This window comes from Hakea prostrata, chromosome 3 (genome assembly GCF_041222555.1).
Source record: "Hakea prostrata isolate BN-2017 chromosome 3, UWA_Hpros_2, whole genome shotgun sequence".
NCBI classification, from domain to species: Eukaryota; Viridiplantae; Streptophyta; class Magnoliopsida; order Proteales; family Proteaceae; genus Hakea; species Hakea prostrata.
In genome coordinates, this window is record NC_142602.1 from 44,424,893 (window position 1) to 44,442,401 (window position 17,509).

Sequence of the window (17,509 nt, forward strand, 5' to 3'; positions counted from 1 at the left end):
TAAACCCCAACTATGGAATGTTTGAGATGGATGCCCTAACCCAATTACTGCAGAACCCAAAAGATGTGCTCAAGAGCCGTGAGGGAGAGTGACGTGATTGAACTACTTGTTGAGTTCTTTTGAGCTCACCCTTCGGGGACAATGTTTGTCAGATGACTTTGCAGGTATGGAAGAGATCCCGAGCTTCTGTGCAGAGGACCCTTCCTTATATGAGGTAGATGCAGAAGTAGTGGGAGAAGTTGGTGACCAGTGGTATGACCCGAACACCGGTCTAGACTACTATGATGGCACCTATTGATAGTAGTAGACATCGTCTTATTCATCGATGGGAACATGAGCTGAATGCATATCCTAAGATGCAAGTGTATAAGTCTAAGGTGAAAAAGGTGAAGGTTGTAGAAGAAGAAGAAGAAGAACCAATGGAAGATATAGATTAGATATAGACTTCCTTTAGTTTTATTCGATTGTAATACATTAGTGTTTTGATCTACCTTTCCACTTTGACTATAGAGTTATTTCCACTATACTCTATACTTTAATTTATTGATTAATATCTTTTATTTCGCACTCTAGTAGTCCTTTGTAATCATTCTAAGATTCAACCTTGATTGTTTTCTTATTGTGTATTATGCATTTCCTTTATTGCATTAAGTTATGTTTGTTCAAGCATGGTTATTGTGCATTATTCAACAAAACATATTATGCTTCATTTATTTATGTTTCTAGTCCAACGTTCTATATTATTCACTTCTAAGAAAATTTTGAGTCACTTTTGGATCTATGACTCAAGGATGGTCTATTATTATTTCTTGTGGTTAGGATTGTCCTTGAACTGTGGGCTCTGATACCACTTTATCACATCCACCCAGCCGGTACCTTATTTGGCATACCCAAGTGTGTGATCAACATCCCCAAAGATCAGTTTGAGGAAATCAACCTCCCATAGTCACAATAATACAATCAAGAACAGGAGTAAATCAATGTTTATATATAAAATGAATAATCAAGTAAAGATTCAAGAGAGGTAACATAAAGATCAGAGTACAGAAAATGATACCAAAAGAATAAATCAAGTGTAGAGTGTAGTGGAAAATCACTCTACAATAGCAGCAGAAAAGTAGCTCAAAACTTAAAAGGAAGTAACAACCAATTCCAAAATGTAAGGAAAATAAATAAACTAAGTCTAAACTAATGTCTCTTCAAATCTATAAATAATATGTCTAAAAGTAAAAGCTGGTGTGTCCCATCGCCGACACACTAGTACTAGAGTCGGACTAATCTTGATAAGCTCCAGCTTCATACTGGTAGTCTTCACAGTCCTAGTCATAACTGCTAGCACCTTGGGAATAGTATGAGTCATCCGCTTGGGCATCATAGTATTGGCCCTCATAGTCATCAATACCTATAGAAAGATCTAACAACATTTATTGCAAAAAGGAATGAGTTCAAAAGAACTCAACAAGACAGTTTATTCCACAATAACACATATGACATGATAACAAAACATAAAGATGCAATATGAAATGAGACAGTCATGCAAGTATGCTTCTAACTCTACGTATGTTGGTCTCTAGTGGCAGACATGCTTTAAGTGATAGCACAATACTCCTCTGCGTAGGTCTCAAATCACTCTCCCTCAACCATCTCGGTATCTTGGGTTCTCTGGTGGTACTTGGGTCCTGCATCCCTTTCGGACATTCCATGGCTTAGGTTTAGGTCACCACTCTCTCGCATCACCATTGGTCTGAGTATTGGCACATGTACAGGGTTAATCTTAGCCCAATGCAAGTCATGTACCGAGTCATATCTACTTAGGTTTAGATACATCCATTCCTCGCTTCCCGTGATCCTTTCCAGTACCTTTCCCACTACAGTCACCATCTCCTTCCCGACAATGTTGACTCTTAACCCTATTGGTCATCCACATATAGTAAATGGGAAGCACTCATGTCCTCTCACAAGTTCCCTAATAAGTGGCTAAGGGAGTTAGAGAAAGCCTTCACGAACCTTCAGTGTACTGAAGCCCAGAAGATCTTGTTCGCCAAGCAGAAGCTCCAACACGAAGCAGATGCTTGGTGGAATTCTACTCACCCTGTTCTAGAAGATTTGCATGTAGGTGGTATTACTTGGAAAAAATTTAAGGAAGCTTTCTGTAAGAACTATTTCCCTGATGCAGTGAAAGGTGTGAAGGAATTTGGATTAATGGCCGTTGTGCAAGGACTTCTCTCTATGTTAGAATACCAGCAGAAATTTGAAGAACTTTTCTTCTTTGCCCCTAAATCATTGAGAGCTAACCATGTTAAAGCTAAGAAGTTTTTCAAAGGTTTGAGACCTACTATCAAGACATATCTCACCATCCTCCCGATCAAGAGTTATGCCTAGATAGTCCAAAACTCAAAGAAGATTGAAGAATCTGAGAAGGAGAGTTCTCATTTTCAAAACCTGGTAGAACAGAAATCCTAGTTTGATTGATAGAACTGACAGAAAGTTCACAAGACCTGCACCCTACCCTACTCCAACTTTTCACCCAAGATTGTAGGAAAAAGTTCTAGGAATGTTTCGCCCAGATAGCAAAGTCAGTTTGTTGGGAACAGACCAGTTGTGAATGCTCAAGTTGCCAAGACAGTTTATGCAAACCCCAGACCTGTGAGTCAGAGACCTCCGATGGTAGTGCCTTCAACAACACCAAGAGATCCTGTTTGTGTCTTCTGCAATAAGACTAGACATTTTGCACATTCTTTCCCTCAGAAGACTAGTCAAGTGAAATCCAACCCAAACCTAGCCAAGACACCCTATTTGTTTTGGGTGAAGTAGGGCTTGTTTAGTGTTTGACCTTGAAGTGGGACCCAAAGTTCAATTGGATATGTTTAGAAGACCCTAAGAAGTCAAGCCAAACCACTTCCTTAGTGTTGATCCGAAGACTTGAGTTGAAAGAATCCAACTCTGGGCCCTCTTAGTACAAGACATGGTGTTTGACCCAAAACCCATGGATATTGGTGATGGCGCTCCATACTTGGAAGCATTGTCAGTGTTTGTTAAGAAACTGCACCTCGAAGAGGGGGAGTTAGTTGACGTACCTAATGCACTCCCAGACTTGATTCGAAGGTAATTCTCTGACCTTGACTAGTTGATTGAGTTGTAGGAGAAAGACCAAGTGAATTGGAGTTGATCTGGCCTCCCAATTCCCTACCCCAAGTTGCTGTTCTTGCTTGGTCTACTGGCTGGTCGACTGGCCAGTCAACCAAGCAGTTTGCCAGCTGCATGTTAAGTTCGAGAAAATTTGGTTTTTTGGGTTCTACTTAAGGGGATTTCGTGGCTTAAACCCTATTGCTAGGACTCTCTGATAATGTGGGAAGACTTCTCTTAGGTCTCTCCTTGGCCTTGGTGAAGAACTCCTACAAGGTTCTTAAATCCTCTTCTCTAATTTCATCTTAAAGGTAAGAAATCTGCTGCTCTCTCTCTAATTCACTCTTTTCTGATCTTGTTCTTGCTACTGAGGATTATGAGGTAGGTGCTGCAACCTTGCAACCACCTCTTCTATTGCCTCTTTACATTTGTATAAACCCCCGTTCATTCTATCAATGCTATGCATCTCATATTGACTATTAACCTTGCCTTCTTATGAAATTCCTTCATAACAACATAATTTCTTTCCCTAATCTGATTTCTCCAGCATATAGGCCTGATTACATGTTAGTATGTATCTCTAATATAATGCTCATTATCCCATTGATTGAATTCCCAACTTCCCATTGCATTTGCAATTGATTTCATTGAAGAGTATGATTTTTGCAAGTTAGAAGTTAAGGTTTCAAATTGGGGATTCTTAATTTGACCATTGATTGATGTGAAATCTTTGCTAGATAGTCTTCATTTATTGTTCCTAACATTCCCTCCAAATTTTGAAGTGATCCGAGTCCCGGAAGCTAGGTTTCGGATAAAAAATCCAAAATCTTCCCCGTTACTGTTCACCTGGTCGACTGAGTCAATTAACCAAGTAGTCAACCAACTGAATACAGCTGTGTATTCGGCCGTTTTGATCCATTTGACCTCCGATTTGCTTGATTCTTCTTTTGATTTTGCACTTAGGATTGTCTAGGTTCAAGTACTAACCTTGGGATCTGATGGGTGTCGAATCCACCAAAGATAATCCTTCTCTCAACTAAATTTGTAATAGCAGTGAGTAGGGTCGAATCCACAGAGATTGGTGAAGATTTATTCCTATGAAAATTGGGGGGGGGGGTTTGAATCAATAAACTAAATAAAAATAAACGGATGCAGTAATTAACAAGAAAATCAGAATAATAAAAGCTTTCAATCAAGATTTAATTTTAGTATTGATTCTCTCAATTGATCATTGACTTAAAAACAAAAACTTTAGTTTCAAGTAGATTGGTTATGGTCATTGAGGATCAAACCTCTAACAACCAATCTTTCCATACTCTCTCGACAACCTTCGGATCTGTCCTTTGAATATTCCCTAATTAATAATAAACATAACCTTCAGATCTGTCCTTTGAGTTATGTCTATTAATCGTATACAAAATGGAAGACCCAATCCCTAGTTAGTAAACCCGGAAAAGCCTTGTTTATTTAAACTAGGACATACATTCTCATAGCAAACTCTCTAGGGCATTGATTACCCATTCGAGCATGCTATTTGTCACTTATATGAGAATAATAAAAATGATTCTAATTGACTAGGTATTGTATTAACCATCAAACAAATAGATCTCTTGTCTAAGGATTAATCCAATAAGAAAATAAACATAGAAAATGTATAAATACCTGAAAATTAAAGAAAACGAATTACCCAAAGTCTCACAATTGGCGAAAATCAAACTTTTATTAATCTTGATTGAAAGATGAAACTAGCTAGACATGGAAAAGAAGAATAAAAAACTGAAAATAGAAAACATTGTGCCGTTCTTCCTCAGAACTATGGCTTCCTCTTGCTGTAGCTTGTCATCTCAATCTTTGAGAATGCATTCCTTCTTATAGAGGATTCCTGCCAATTTTGCATTCTTTCCAATTTTGTCATTTCCATTGTTCGCTTTAGTAATACAATTCTTCCCAATTCAGTTGTTTCATTTCTTTCTCCTTGCCCATTTGATTATCTCCATTCTCCTTCTTGCCAATGCAGTGGTTTTTAATTTAGTCACTTTCCAATTCAGTTTCTTCCTTAGATGTCTGATCGCAAGAGAGAATGAAATCTTTGAATTAAGATACTTCACGAAAATCCTTATGATTTGGACAAAATCAAATCTCTAGCTTTAGACATAATCAAATCCTCAATCTTAATTTGGGCTGGTTCTTTGATTTGATTTAAAAATGTGACGATATGGTTTTAACCATTCTTTTTATGGATTTAATATCCAAATGCTATAGTCCGTCCATATTCAAAAAAAACAACTAATTAGTCTCTTTAAAATACAAAGGATTTGATATAATATTAATGAAATTAAGTGACCTCTCAAATTCCCCCACACTTAAACCATTGCTTGTCCTCAAGCATTATTTTAAAAAAATCTTCTCTTCTATGATTTCAAAAATAGATTGAATTTCAACTAAGACTCAACAATTTGAATTAAACTTCATCAATCGACATGAATGAACTAGTTTCAATAATTCATCAGATTCAAGATGTATCAAGATCCAATACCCTCTCATTTGGATTCACTCTATGCACTCAAGTGGTCAAGGGTGAAAAAATCACTCAAATCAATCACAAAAGGATAATTCATCATATGCTTGCAAAGAAATCACACCCCCACCACTAAGCATTGAATTAAACACGTACATCCAAAGGTCTTTAATAGGTTGTAATGAGGCTTTAGGTAGGGTATGGAAAAACAAGAAAACTGGGGTAAAATGAAACCAAAGGAATGAATTGAATCACAATAATGTCATAATTAACTTTTATCAAGTTCTCAAAAACTTGTAGAAGCCATAAAGCTAAAAGGCAAAACAGTATGCACTGGAAAAATGAAATATTTAGCTCAATGATATTATTTCCCAAACAACTAATTCTTCTTTTTCTTTTTCAATTTTTTTTTTCTGGAGCAACTGATTCTTTTCATTTTTTTTTCTGTTTCCGATGCACTTTAAGTAGAAGATGCATTAAGTTTGACAATACTTGCCTTTCTTTCTCACTATTAATTGATATTTCATATCAGCAACTCAACCATCTTTCGATTTGGGTTCAATAAAATGAAAAGAACAAAAAAGGTTAACGAGGTTTATACAGTGGTATATTATCAAAAGAAAAGGTCAAGGCTCAAAGTGGGCTCCTAGAGGTAATAATCAAGGATAGGCTATCAAAAGAAAGCTAAAAAGTGGTGAATCCTAGGTGCCCTTGTCATTTATATGCATTTAAACCAATTATGTGATTTCAGCATGCAAAACTAAGCAAGTTCTAGAAGTATCCAACTATAAAAGATTATCACTCAACCAAAAAAATCAGAGCAAAACTAATAATATATGCTCTTAAGCTCAAAGTCTCACAAAAAATGTTTGTGTATATGCATCTTTAGCATCTTTTCCTCTAAATCAGAAATTAAAACAATCTTTCATTAGCATGTGATTTCAAATAATTTAATTGATCATAATTCATCAAAATTGAATTCAACCTGTAAATATTGGTCATGCATTCCATTGAACTCATAGAAAATGAAACATCATTAAAAAGAATTTCAGAAAATTTTACCCACAAAAAAGAATTGTAGAAAATTTTACCCACAAAAAGTATAAGTATGATCCCCTCCCCCACACTTAAATTTAACAATGTCCCCATTGTCATGGAAATAAGAGAATCTAGGAATACTCCCTTCATATATAGAACAGTGGACTGAAAGTTGAGCAATCAAGCGGAAGGTGTAGAGTTCAAAAAAAAAAAAAATCTAGTAGTTAAAAAAGAAAAGAAGAGAAAAAAAAATTAAGATTTCTAACTATGAAATCAATCAAAAAGAGGAAAAATAATTAAAGTAAACAAAAGTGGGTTGCCTCCCAATGGTGCCTTCATTTAACGTCTTTGGCTAGACAATATTTTGCAATTCATCATCTATTGCAAACTCTTCTTTTACAATCTGCAATTCAAGAGTTAAACCATTACTAAGTGCAATTTTTAACTTATCTTCATCACAAAAATTAAATGTTTTTTGCGCTAGAGTGTCAATGGCATTAAAAGCATAAATAGCATATACATCATTAGGATATTTCATGGAAGCATTGATATTAAACTTAATAATCTCACCATCAAACTCCATTGTTAATGTTCCATCATGCACATTGATTATAGTTCTAGCAGTTTTCAAGAAAGGTCTCCCCAATAAAATCAATTTTAAATTAGGAGAATAGTCTTCTTCCATATCAAGTACATAAAAATCTGCAGGAAAAACTAATCCATTTACTTGAACTAAAACATCTTCTAACACCTTTTCAGGATAAACATTTGATCTATCAGCCAATTGAATTATTATGCCAGTATTTTTCAAAGATCCAACATTCAAAGATTTATAAACTGATAAAGACATAACATTAATAGAAGCACCCAAATCACACATAGCCTTCTCAACTTTCACATTACCTATTTTACAAGGAATGACAAACATACTTGGATCCTTGCACTTTGAGGTTAATTTCTTTTGTAACACATCTGAGACATTCTCCCCCCCCCCCCCCCCCCCCCCAACTTATTTTCTCATTGCCTTGCAACTTTCTCTTATTAGTACACAATTCCTTAAGAAATTTTGCATTGCGAGGAATTTGTTTGATAACATCAATTAAAGGAATATTTACCTCAACTTTGCGAAATGTCTCAAGAATTTCTTTTTCCTCTTTAAGTTTTTTTCATTGAGAAAGTCTTGTTGGAAAAGGAGGGGGTGTTACCTTCGGGTTTACATGTTGTACAGGGGGTGATACTTCTTTTTCTGTCTTGTCTCTTAAATTTGAATGATGAGCAATGGGTCCTTCTAACTCTTTGCCACTTCTCAATGTCATGGCACTCACATTTTGCTTTGGATTGATAATTGTTTGTGAAGGTAATTTTCCTTGATTCTCAAGCTTACTTACTGAAGATGCGAGTTGACTGATTTAACTCTCCAAGTTCTGAATACTTGCTCTTGTATCCTGTTGGAATTGATGAGAACTAAGAGCAAGAGATTCAACTAATTGTTCAAGAGACTTACCTTGCTTAGGAGCTTGTTGATATTGTTGATCGGACTGCCTAGGCTGATATTTTTGTTGGAAATTGTTAGCTCTAGGCCCATATCTTAGATTTGGGTGATCCTTCCATCCTTGATTGTATGTGTTTGAGTACTGATCATATCTTCTTTGTGGTGGCCTTGGGAATCGTCCAACAACATTGGCATGTTCATGAGTCTCATCTTGAAGTGTTGGGCATGCATCTGTGGAATGATTTGTTTTGAAGCAAAGACCACAAGCCTTTACTTGTTGGATATTTCCTACAACCAATTTCTCCACAAGAGAAGTTAGATTATCCAAACGTTGTTCAATAGAAGAGACACTTACCTCATTAACTTTTCTTGGTGGATCATCCCGTCTACTCCCAAATTGTTGAGTGTTGGCAGCCATATTAGAAATTAAACTTCTTGCCTCAGTAGGGGTTTTATGTACCAACGCACCTCCACTAGCAGCATCAGTCATATTCCTATCCATGTTAGATAACCCTTCATAAAAATATTGAATTAGAAGTTGGTCAGAAATTTGATGTTGGGGACAACTAGCACACGCTTAAATCTTTCCCAATACTCATGAAGAGTTTCTCCATTATATTATCAGATCCCATATATATCTTTCCTTATAGTAGCAGCCCATGAGGCAGGAAAAAACTTTTCAAGAAACTGCCTTTTCATCTCAATCCAGGTGGTTATTGAACCAGAAGGTAAGTAGTACAACCAATCTTTAGCTTTTTCAGACAAAGAAAATGGAAAGACTCGTAACTTGATTTGTTCATCAATTACACCATGTGGCCTCATTGTGGAGCACACGACATGGAACTCCTTTGAGATGTTTATGAGGATCTTCACCTGCAAGACCACGAAAAGTGGGGAGTAAATGAATCAAACCAGATCTTAATTCAAAAGCAACTTCAATATTTGGATATTCAATACACAATGGTTGTTGGTTCAAATCTGGCATGGCTAAATCTTTTAAGGTCCTCTCATTAATATTAGCATCCATGATTTCTTCTTCAAACCCAAATAATCCAATTAAATCAATACTAGAAGATGAAGAAGATGATACTCCCTGAAAATGTTGTTTGGTTTCTTTCCTCAATCTATGGGCTATTTTCTCAATCTCAGGATCAAATTGAAGTTCACCTGTATGAGTGGATCGAGGCATAAAACAAAAAACCAAGAGATTAAGGAAAAAAAATAAAAAAATAAAGCAAAATGAATAAATCTAAAAGAACCAATTCTCGGCAACGACACCAAAATTTGATGGGTGTCAAATCCACCAAAGATAATCCTTCTCTCAATTGAATTTGTAATAGCAATGAGTAGGGTCGAATCCACAGAGATTGGTGAAGATTTATTCCTTGATAAAAATTTGGGGGTGGGGTTTGAATCAATAAACTAAATGAAAATAAACGGATGCAGTAATGAACAAGAAAATCAGAATAATAAATGCTTTCAATCAAGATTTAATTTCAGTATTGATTCTCTCAATTGATCATTGACTTAAAACAAAAACTTTAATTTCAAGTAGATTGGTTATGGTCATTGAGGATTAGTCCTCTAACAACCAATATTTCCCTACTTTCTCCACAACCTTCGGATCTCGCATAAAAAATGAAAGACACAATCTCTAGTCAGTAAATCAGAAAAAGCCTTGTTTATTTAAACTAGGACATACATTCTCATAGCAAACTCTCTAGGGCATTGATTACCCATTCGAGCATGCTATTTGTCACTTATATGAGAATAATAAAAATGATTCTAATTGACTAGGTTTTGTATTAACCATCAAACAATAGATCTCTTGTCTAAGGATTAATACAATAACAAAATAAACATAGAAAATGTATAAATACCTGAAAATTAAAGGAAACTAATTACCTGAAGTCTCACAATTGGCGAAAATCAAACTTTTATTAATCTTGATTGAATGATGAAACTAGCTAGACATGGAAAAGAAGAATAAAAAAATGAAAATAGAAAACATCGTGCCGTTCTTCCTCAGAATTGTGGCTTCCTCTTGCTGTAGCCTGTCATCTCAATCTTTGAGAATGCATTCCTTCTTATAGAGGATTCCTGCCAATTTTGCATTCTTTCCAATTTTGTCATTTCCATTGTTCGCTTTAGCAATGCAATTCTTCCCAATTCAGTTGCTTACTTTCTTTCTCCTTGCCCATTTGATTATTTCCATTCTCCTTCTTGCCAATGTAGTGGTTTCTAATTTAGTCATTTTCCAATTTAGTTTCTTCCTTAGATGTCTAATTGCAAGAGAGAACAAAATCTTTGAATTAAGATACTTCACGAAAATCCTTTCGATTTGGACAAAATCAAATCTCTAGCTTTAGACATAATCAAATCCTCCATCTTAATTTGGGCTGGTTCTTTGATTTGATTTAAAAATGTGACGATATGGTTTAACCATTCTTTTTATGGATTTAATATCCAAATGCTATAATCTGTCCATATTCAAATAAAACAACCAATTAGTCTCTTTAAAATAAAAAGGATTTGATATAATATTAATGCAATTAAGTGACCTATGAGGAGCATTCTCCTTGATATCCGGACCATCTTCGACTCAAGTTAAGGTAAGAACAGTTATTACCATAATTACATAGATTATGTGGATCTTGCTTCTATGTTGGGAAACTTAATAGATTCACCTTCCTTGTGGTATTCTTAACATTATATGACTGATGTAAGTACCTCAAGTACAGTAGTGCCATGTTTATATATTCTTTTATTATCATGAATATTCATTTTTTTATTTTCATATGTGATGGATCATGTTACATTATATATCTTTCTATATGATGGAATATCATTTGTGTATGATATGATGGAATTGGGAATGTGATTGAATAGGTATAATTTGGGATTGGGAAATGTCCTTTTGACATTTTTGTCCTTGGACATCAGAGGGAATAGTATGGGATGTTTTCGATGGTGCCCATTGACGTTTTCCCGGATTATTGGATGTCATCATACATAGGACTTGTCTAGTGGTGTTGGCTAGGATGTCCTTGTTTTATTAGACCCCAATCGGAAGGGCATTGAGACCGAACGACCCCATGGTAGTAATGTGGATTTGTGGGCGCTCAAGACCGGTGAATCATATCCGTGAGAGAACATAGATCACATTGCGGATACTCGTTAGAGGCCATTTATTGGTAGGGTTGCAAATAGCTAAACTTGGGCTCACGGGCGCTCGAGATCGGTGAAATGAACAATGAGAGGACTTGAGAGCTTCTTGTCTATTATTTGTGGATGACCAATAGGGTTGATGAGTCCGTAGTCATGAGTTGGTTGTAGCCATAGGATACGTGACTCTAGTGTGAAGGATACTGAACCGAGTTGGTTGTAGCCATAGGGGAAGTATCTGGATCTGACTTGATACGACTGAGTAAATGACTTGCATTGGGCTAGGCTTTACCGTGACATGCGCCAATATTTTTACCAAATGGTGATGTGAGAGAGCGGTGACTTAAACCTAGCCATGGATTGTCCTAAGGGATGCAAGAAAGTATGGTGCTATTACTTAAAGCAATTTGCCATAGAGACTAGCATACATAGAGTTAGATTCATACATGCATTGTCTGTTTCATATCATATTGCATCATGCTATGTTTGTATCATCTTATTTATGTTATTATGGAATAACTTGCCTTGCTGAGTTCTTTTGAACTCACTCCGTTTTGCAATACTTTCCTGCAGGTACTACTACTGTTGACTATGATGGTCAACTATGAAGGCCAAGTTGATGACTCATACACAATACTGGTTATGGTGACTAAGTCGGTGAAGACTATCAGTACGAGATTGATACTTATCAGGAACAGTTCAGCTTCTGCACTTGTGTGCCGGCGATGGGATATCGTCCCATTCTCTTTTTGACCTTTATTTGATTCATTAAGACCGTAGTTTAGTTTGTTCTCCTTTCATTTGGGAACCGGTTGTAACCTTTACTTTTATTCGATGTACCTTCCAAAGTTGTTGTAGAGTGGGTTTCCGCCTCATTCCGCTTTTTGACTATTTATTTTATTGGTATATTTTTTCGCACTCTGATGTTCTTTTGTGATCATTCTAAGATCCTTTCTTGACTTCTACTATTAAATTACTTGAAAACAATGATTTGTTCTTGTTTTGATTATATTATTGTGCTAAGTGGATATGATCGTTCCTAAACTTGATTGTCGGGACCGTGGATCACTCCTCCGGGTATTCCAGATAGGGTTATGGCTGGGTGGATTTTGCGAGATGTGACAGATGATATCAAAGCCTAAGTTTTTGGACATTCATAACCACATAACTCAAATGAAGCATCCTTGAGTCAGTGTGAAGGATACCGAAAAGGATCCCGAGAGGGGAGGAATGGATGTATCTGAAACTGACATGATATGACTAAGTAGATGACTTGCATTGGGCTAGGCTTTACCTTGACATGCGCCAATACTTAGACCAAATGGTGATGTGAGAGAGTGGTGACCGAAACCCCCAACCATGGATTTGTCCGAGAGGGATGCAGGACCCAATTCCCCCCGGTGATGAGTGACTGAGACTACCTAAAGAAGTATGGTGCTACGACTTAAAACATGTCTACCATAGATGACCAGCATACTTAGGGTAAGAATCATATATCATCATTGTCTCATATCATATTGCATCATGGCATCATGCTATGCTATGCATCATATGATTTATGTTATTATGGAATAACTTTCCTTGCTAAGTTCTTTTGAACTCACTCCTTTTTGCAACATATTTTGTTAGACTTTTCTGCAGGTACTACTACTGTTGACTATGATGGTCAACACTATGAAGACTAAGTTGATGACTCTTAAACTACTGATTATGGTGACTACATTGGTGAAGACTAGCAGTCCGAGACTAAGACTTATCTGGAGCAGTTCGGCCTTTGCACTTGTGTAGCTTGTGTTGGGATATCGTCCCATTTTCTTTTTAACCTTTTTATTTGATTCGTCGAGACCGTAGTTTAGTTTGTTCCCTTGTCATTTTGGGAACCAGTTGTAAACCTTTACCTTATTTCGATCTACCTTCCGCACACGTTTGTATAGTATATTTTCGCTATACTCTTTATTTGTCTTTTGATTTGGTACTTGGTATTCCGCGCTCTAATGTTCTTTGTGATCCTTCTGTGATAATTTTTTTTAACTTTTATTATTAGATTACTTGAATACCATAAATTGTTCTTGCTTTTGATTATATTATTGTGCTAAGTGGATATGATCGTTCCTAAACTGGATCTGTTGGGCTGTGGATCACTCCCGGGTAACCCAGATAGGGTACACCCTGGGTGGATTTAGGGCGGGATGTGACATTTTCCCTCTTCTCGAAGCCTTAACCACTGGCTTCAAGTTTCTTATACCCTTATAAGAAGGGTCTGGAGGAGGCATAGAGGCCACCTATTCTGCAGTCAATGCTCGAGGAGACCGTTGCTCTGCAATCACAACGGCCTTGGCAGCCTTCACCTGAAGGTTATCAGGATTAATTCTTGGAGGCACTCCAAGGAATGAAAAAGTCAGAAAATTGAATAAGTTTGTAGTACATTCAAGAAAACAAAATGTGATGGTTAGAGAGCTCATGTTGAGCCAGCCCCCAGTATTGAAGAATGGAGGTGTATTCCATCTCATAACCATGTATCTCTTGATACCATGGAATTTACTTGATCTTCCTGACAGCAGCTCTGTCTTCCTTGGATAGTGGAGGGACCCGGTTGCCCTCAGAATATGAAGTGTATAGTTTTCAGGTGGTCGGGAAGTTAAGGTCTGATTGAGGCGCTCGGCAGAAGAAATACCGTTTGTGCCACCCTTTATGATTGAAAGGGCAGGTTCCCCTGGCAAGAATGCTGCTCGACCAGTAGTTGACCTTGGAGAGAACAACCCAGTAGAGGATGGGAAAGAGACAGGACATGAAAATGTACAAAAAGAGGAAGAGAAGGTGTGATGCCAAGTTCAAAACATAAACCCAGAAAGCTGACGATGAGATGCCAGCTATTGGGAAGGAGCATGCTAGGACAAATCTCCCAGTGATTTAGAATGGCAGAATACAAAGTATTGAAGAAAGGAAAGTGAACTCCGCTTTCCAAAGTATCTATATACAGGGAAAATTCGCCAGGAAGAATCGAATTAAACCTCTCATTGGGAGTGGGGGCTCTAAGATGGTATAAAGAAGGGAAGTCGAAGCGTTTGATTGCCGAAGGAAGGTTCTCCTCGGTAAAAGAGGAGGGAAAAGAACCAGGTCCATCAGTGGACTTGATAGGTTGTTTGGACTGCCCAGAGGATTCGGCAGTCGCCTTTGGAGTTCTAGATGGTCCAGACTCAGGAAGTACAGAAGGACCCTCAGCATTTTCTTCTGCTCTTTTCTGTTGGCTAACTTCTTCGAAGTCACGCCAAAGAGCAGTTAAGGCCTCATCACCAGAGTCGCCTTTATCGGCACTAAGTTAAGGAGGAATTTCTGAAGAAACCCTACCACCTTCCATAACTGAAAAGGTCTGGTTGTGGTTTTTAGCAAAAAAGAAACCGGAGACGAAAGTAAAGATTACAAAGGAGTCAGTACACTTACTGAGTCACCAAAGCAGAACGCTTAAGAGTGAGAAGATCGATAGAGCGCGAAGAAGACGACGAAGTTTCAAAATTCCAAACACAGAGAATGAAACCTACGAAGACAACGAACCGCTTTTAAGCACTTGCACGAGTGATTGAGGACATGTACGATCAAGATGGACTCAACATCAACGATCGTGATTTGAAGACGGTTCGAAAGTTTGAACTCACGAATCAAAAACAGGCGTTCAGAAACCGTCATTTCGATTTCGTGAGCAAGGATGATTTTGGTTGCAGTGGACACATGGCGTCACCCCCACAAAAAGTGAAAATATTCACGATGCTCGAGGAAAAAACAATACAACCGCATTAAATGTGATACGACATTTAATAAAGGATTATGCAAGACCTTTGTTCGACAGATTACCCAGTTCAAAACCTAGCCCTCGGATTGCCCGAACACTTGGTCTGGGGGGGCTCATGATATGGAGAAAATATAATCGAACCCGGTTCAACCTTGGTTCGATCCTCGACCCCGGTCTTGACGAAAGGAATTGACTCGCTTCCGAGCGGGCCGGGTCCAAAAGGTAGCTTGCTAAGGAAGCAAATTAACTCAGTCACAAGCATGCCCTAATCCGCTACGATCGAAATGGACTAATCATCAAAGAGACGGGTAGCAACTTTTGCAGTTGGTGCTTATCGTTATTATATGGATAACTACCATATAACGATCGTATTATTAGAGGAGTCATCTACTAGTCCAACCTAGTACGGATCTATCACTAAACGGATCTATCTGTTAAGATCTGATGGATAACCGAAGAAGGCTCAGATATATCCAACGAAGGAGATTGAAAGGTATTCACTATATAAGACATCACCTGCCCACAAGGTAGAAGGATGCATACAATCTGAATCGTATTCTCATTATTCATTCTTTGGCTTTGTACTCAAGCAGAGTCGTTTGTGATTAAGTTCATCAACTGACCTAGCCTACGGAGGTGGACTCTCGATCCCAGCGATCGGGCCACATCTGAAGTTCGTTTTTGCATGTCATCCATAGGAGATCTAAGGACTGAGCAGATTTTGGACGCATCAGATATACTTCATTTATGATTGCTTACATTGCAATTCCATGATTCATTTCATTTCAATCTATTCTTTGATTCGAATCTGATGTGTAGAATGTATGCTAGGTTTGATTTACTATGGATTCATGATTCTAAATTAGTTATTATCATTCCCTTAATTGATTCCCCATCATTTCTTGCAATTGCAATCAATTCCAATTCAATACTTGATGTTTAGCATATAGAACATAGGGTTTCAATTTGGGTATTCACAATTGGACCGTTGGATCATGATAATATTCAGTGTGTAGTGTCCTCATATTGCCATAATCATGCCCTCCAAGTTTCAGATCAATCGGAGCACCGGAAGATCAGTTTCGGGCCAAATTTCCATTTCAGCCTGTTACTGTTTACTCTGGTCGACTGACCAGTAGACCAGCCAGTCGACCGAGATATGACAGCAACTCTGTCCTTGGCCGATTTGCTTCGTTTGACCTCCGATTCGATTGTTTTCTTCTCTAATGTTGCTTAGGTGTTGTTTAGGGTAAAAACACTGACTTTTGGGCTATTGTTGGTGATTATTGGTATTATTCCGACTCGATTAAGGTAAGGATGGTTATCGCCATAAAAACATAGGCTATGTGCTTATGCCTTGATTTCATAACTTGGTGAACATGGTCTCTTTATTACTTTGGAACATCATAGGAGTGTTATACATGCTTTAGAACAGTAGTATTGTGATTTCATATATTCTTGTTATAATGATTAATTATTATTGTCACTTATACTTCTGATGAATCATTTCAATATTATGACTGAACTTCCATTATGATAATGTATCAAATGTATGTGAGATGTTGGACTTGAGTATGTGGTTGCTTAGGTATAACTTGGGATTAGGGAGTGTTTTATTGACACTTTTGTCCTTGGGCATCGGAGGGAATATTATGGGATGTTCTCCGAAGGTGCCCATCGACACTTTCCAGGGTTATTGGATGACATACATAGGATTGTCTAGTTGTGTGGCTAGGATGTCCCTGTCGTATCAGACCCGAATCGGAAGGGCATTGAGATCGAACGACCCGTGGTAGGGAATGGTTTGATGGGCGCTCAAAACCGGTAACCAACCCGTGAGAGGACATAAACCATACTACGGATACCCGAAAGGGGCCATTTATTGGTAGGGTTGCAAATAGCTAGACTTGGGCTCACGAGCACTCAAGACCGGTAACCAGGACGTGAGAGCTTCCCGTTTACTATTTGTGGATGACCAATAGGGTTGATGAATCTATAATCTTGGATTACGCTGACTCTAGTGTGAAGGATACCAGAAAGGATCGCCCGGGGCGAGGAATGGACATATCTGGATCTGAGTTGATATAACTGAGTAGATGACTTGCATTGGGCTAGGCTTTACCCTAACATGCGCCAATACTTATACCAAATGGTGATGTGAGAGAGTGGTGGCCGAATCCCCTGCCATGGTTTGAGAGGACTTTACCCAACTACCACAGCAGACCCAAGATACGGAATGGGTTGAGGGGGAGTGACTGACGACCCAAAGAAGTATGGTGCTATGACTTAAAGCATGTCTACCTTAGAGACTAGCATTCATAGAGTTAGAATCATACTTGCATCATGTGTTTCATAACATATTGCATCATGATGTGGTTTGTAT

At 37.7% G+C, this 17,509-nt stretch overlaps 1 protein-coding gene across 1 annotated transcript; it reads right to left on the reverse strand.

Moving 5' to 3' along the window:
* Positions 1-7,034: 7,034 nt before the first annotated feature.
* LOC149022334 (uncharacterized) lies at positions 7,035-8,676 on the reverse strand. The gene is made up of 3 exons (XM_089147592.1): positions 8,187-8,676; positions 8,071-8,127; positions 7,035-7,585 (listed from the first exon to the last, which is right to left on the reverse strand). Exons 1-3 carry the CDS (start codon positions 8,674-8,676, stop codon positions 7,035-7,037), a joined length of 1,098 nt encoding a protein of 365 aa, XP_089003718.1.
* Between the last annotated feature and the right edge of the window lie 8,833 nt (positions 8,677-17,509).

What these genes read in the sequence shown, in the direction of transcription:
- LOC149022334 (XM_089147592.1), bottom strand. Translation starts at nt 8,676, where the DNA reads ATGGATAGGAATATGACTGATGCTGCTAGTGGAGGTGCGTTGGTACAT. An exon ending in TCAACAAGCTCCTAAGCAAG is followed by an intron (nt 8,128 to 8,186) that starts GTAAGTCTCTTG and finishes CAATTCCAACAG; the next exon opens with GATACAAGAGCAAGTATTCA. An exon ending in TCAGTCAACTCGCATCTTCA is followed by an intron (nt 7,586 to 8,070) that starts GTAAGTAAGCTT and finishes CTTGTAAAATAG; the next exon opens with GTAATGTGAAAGTTGAGAAG.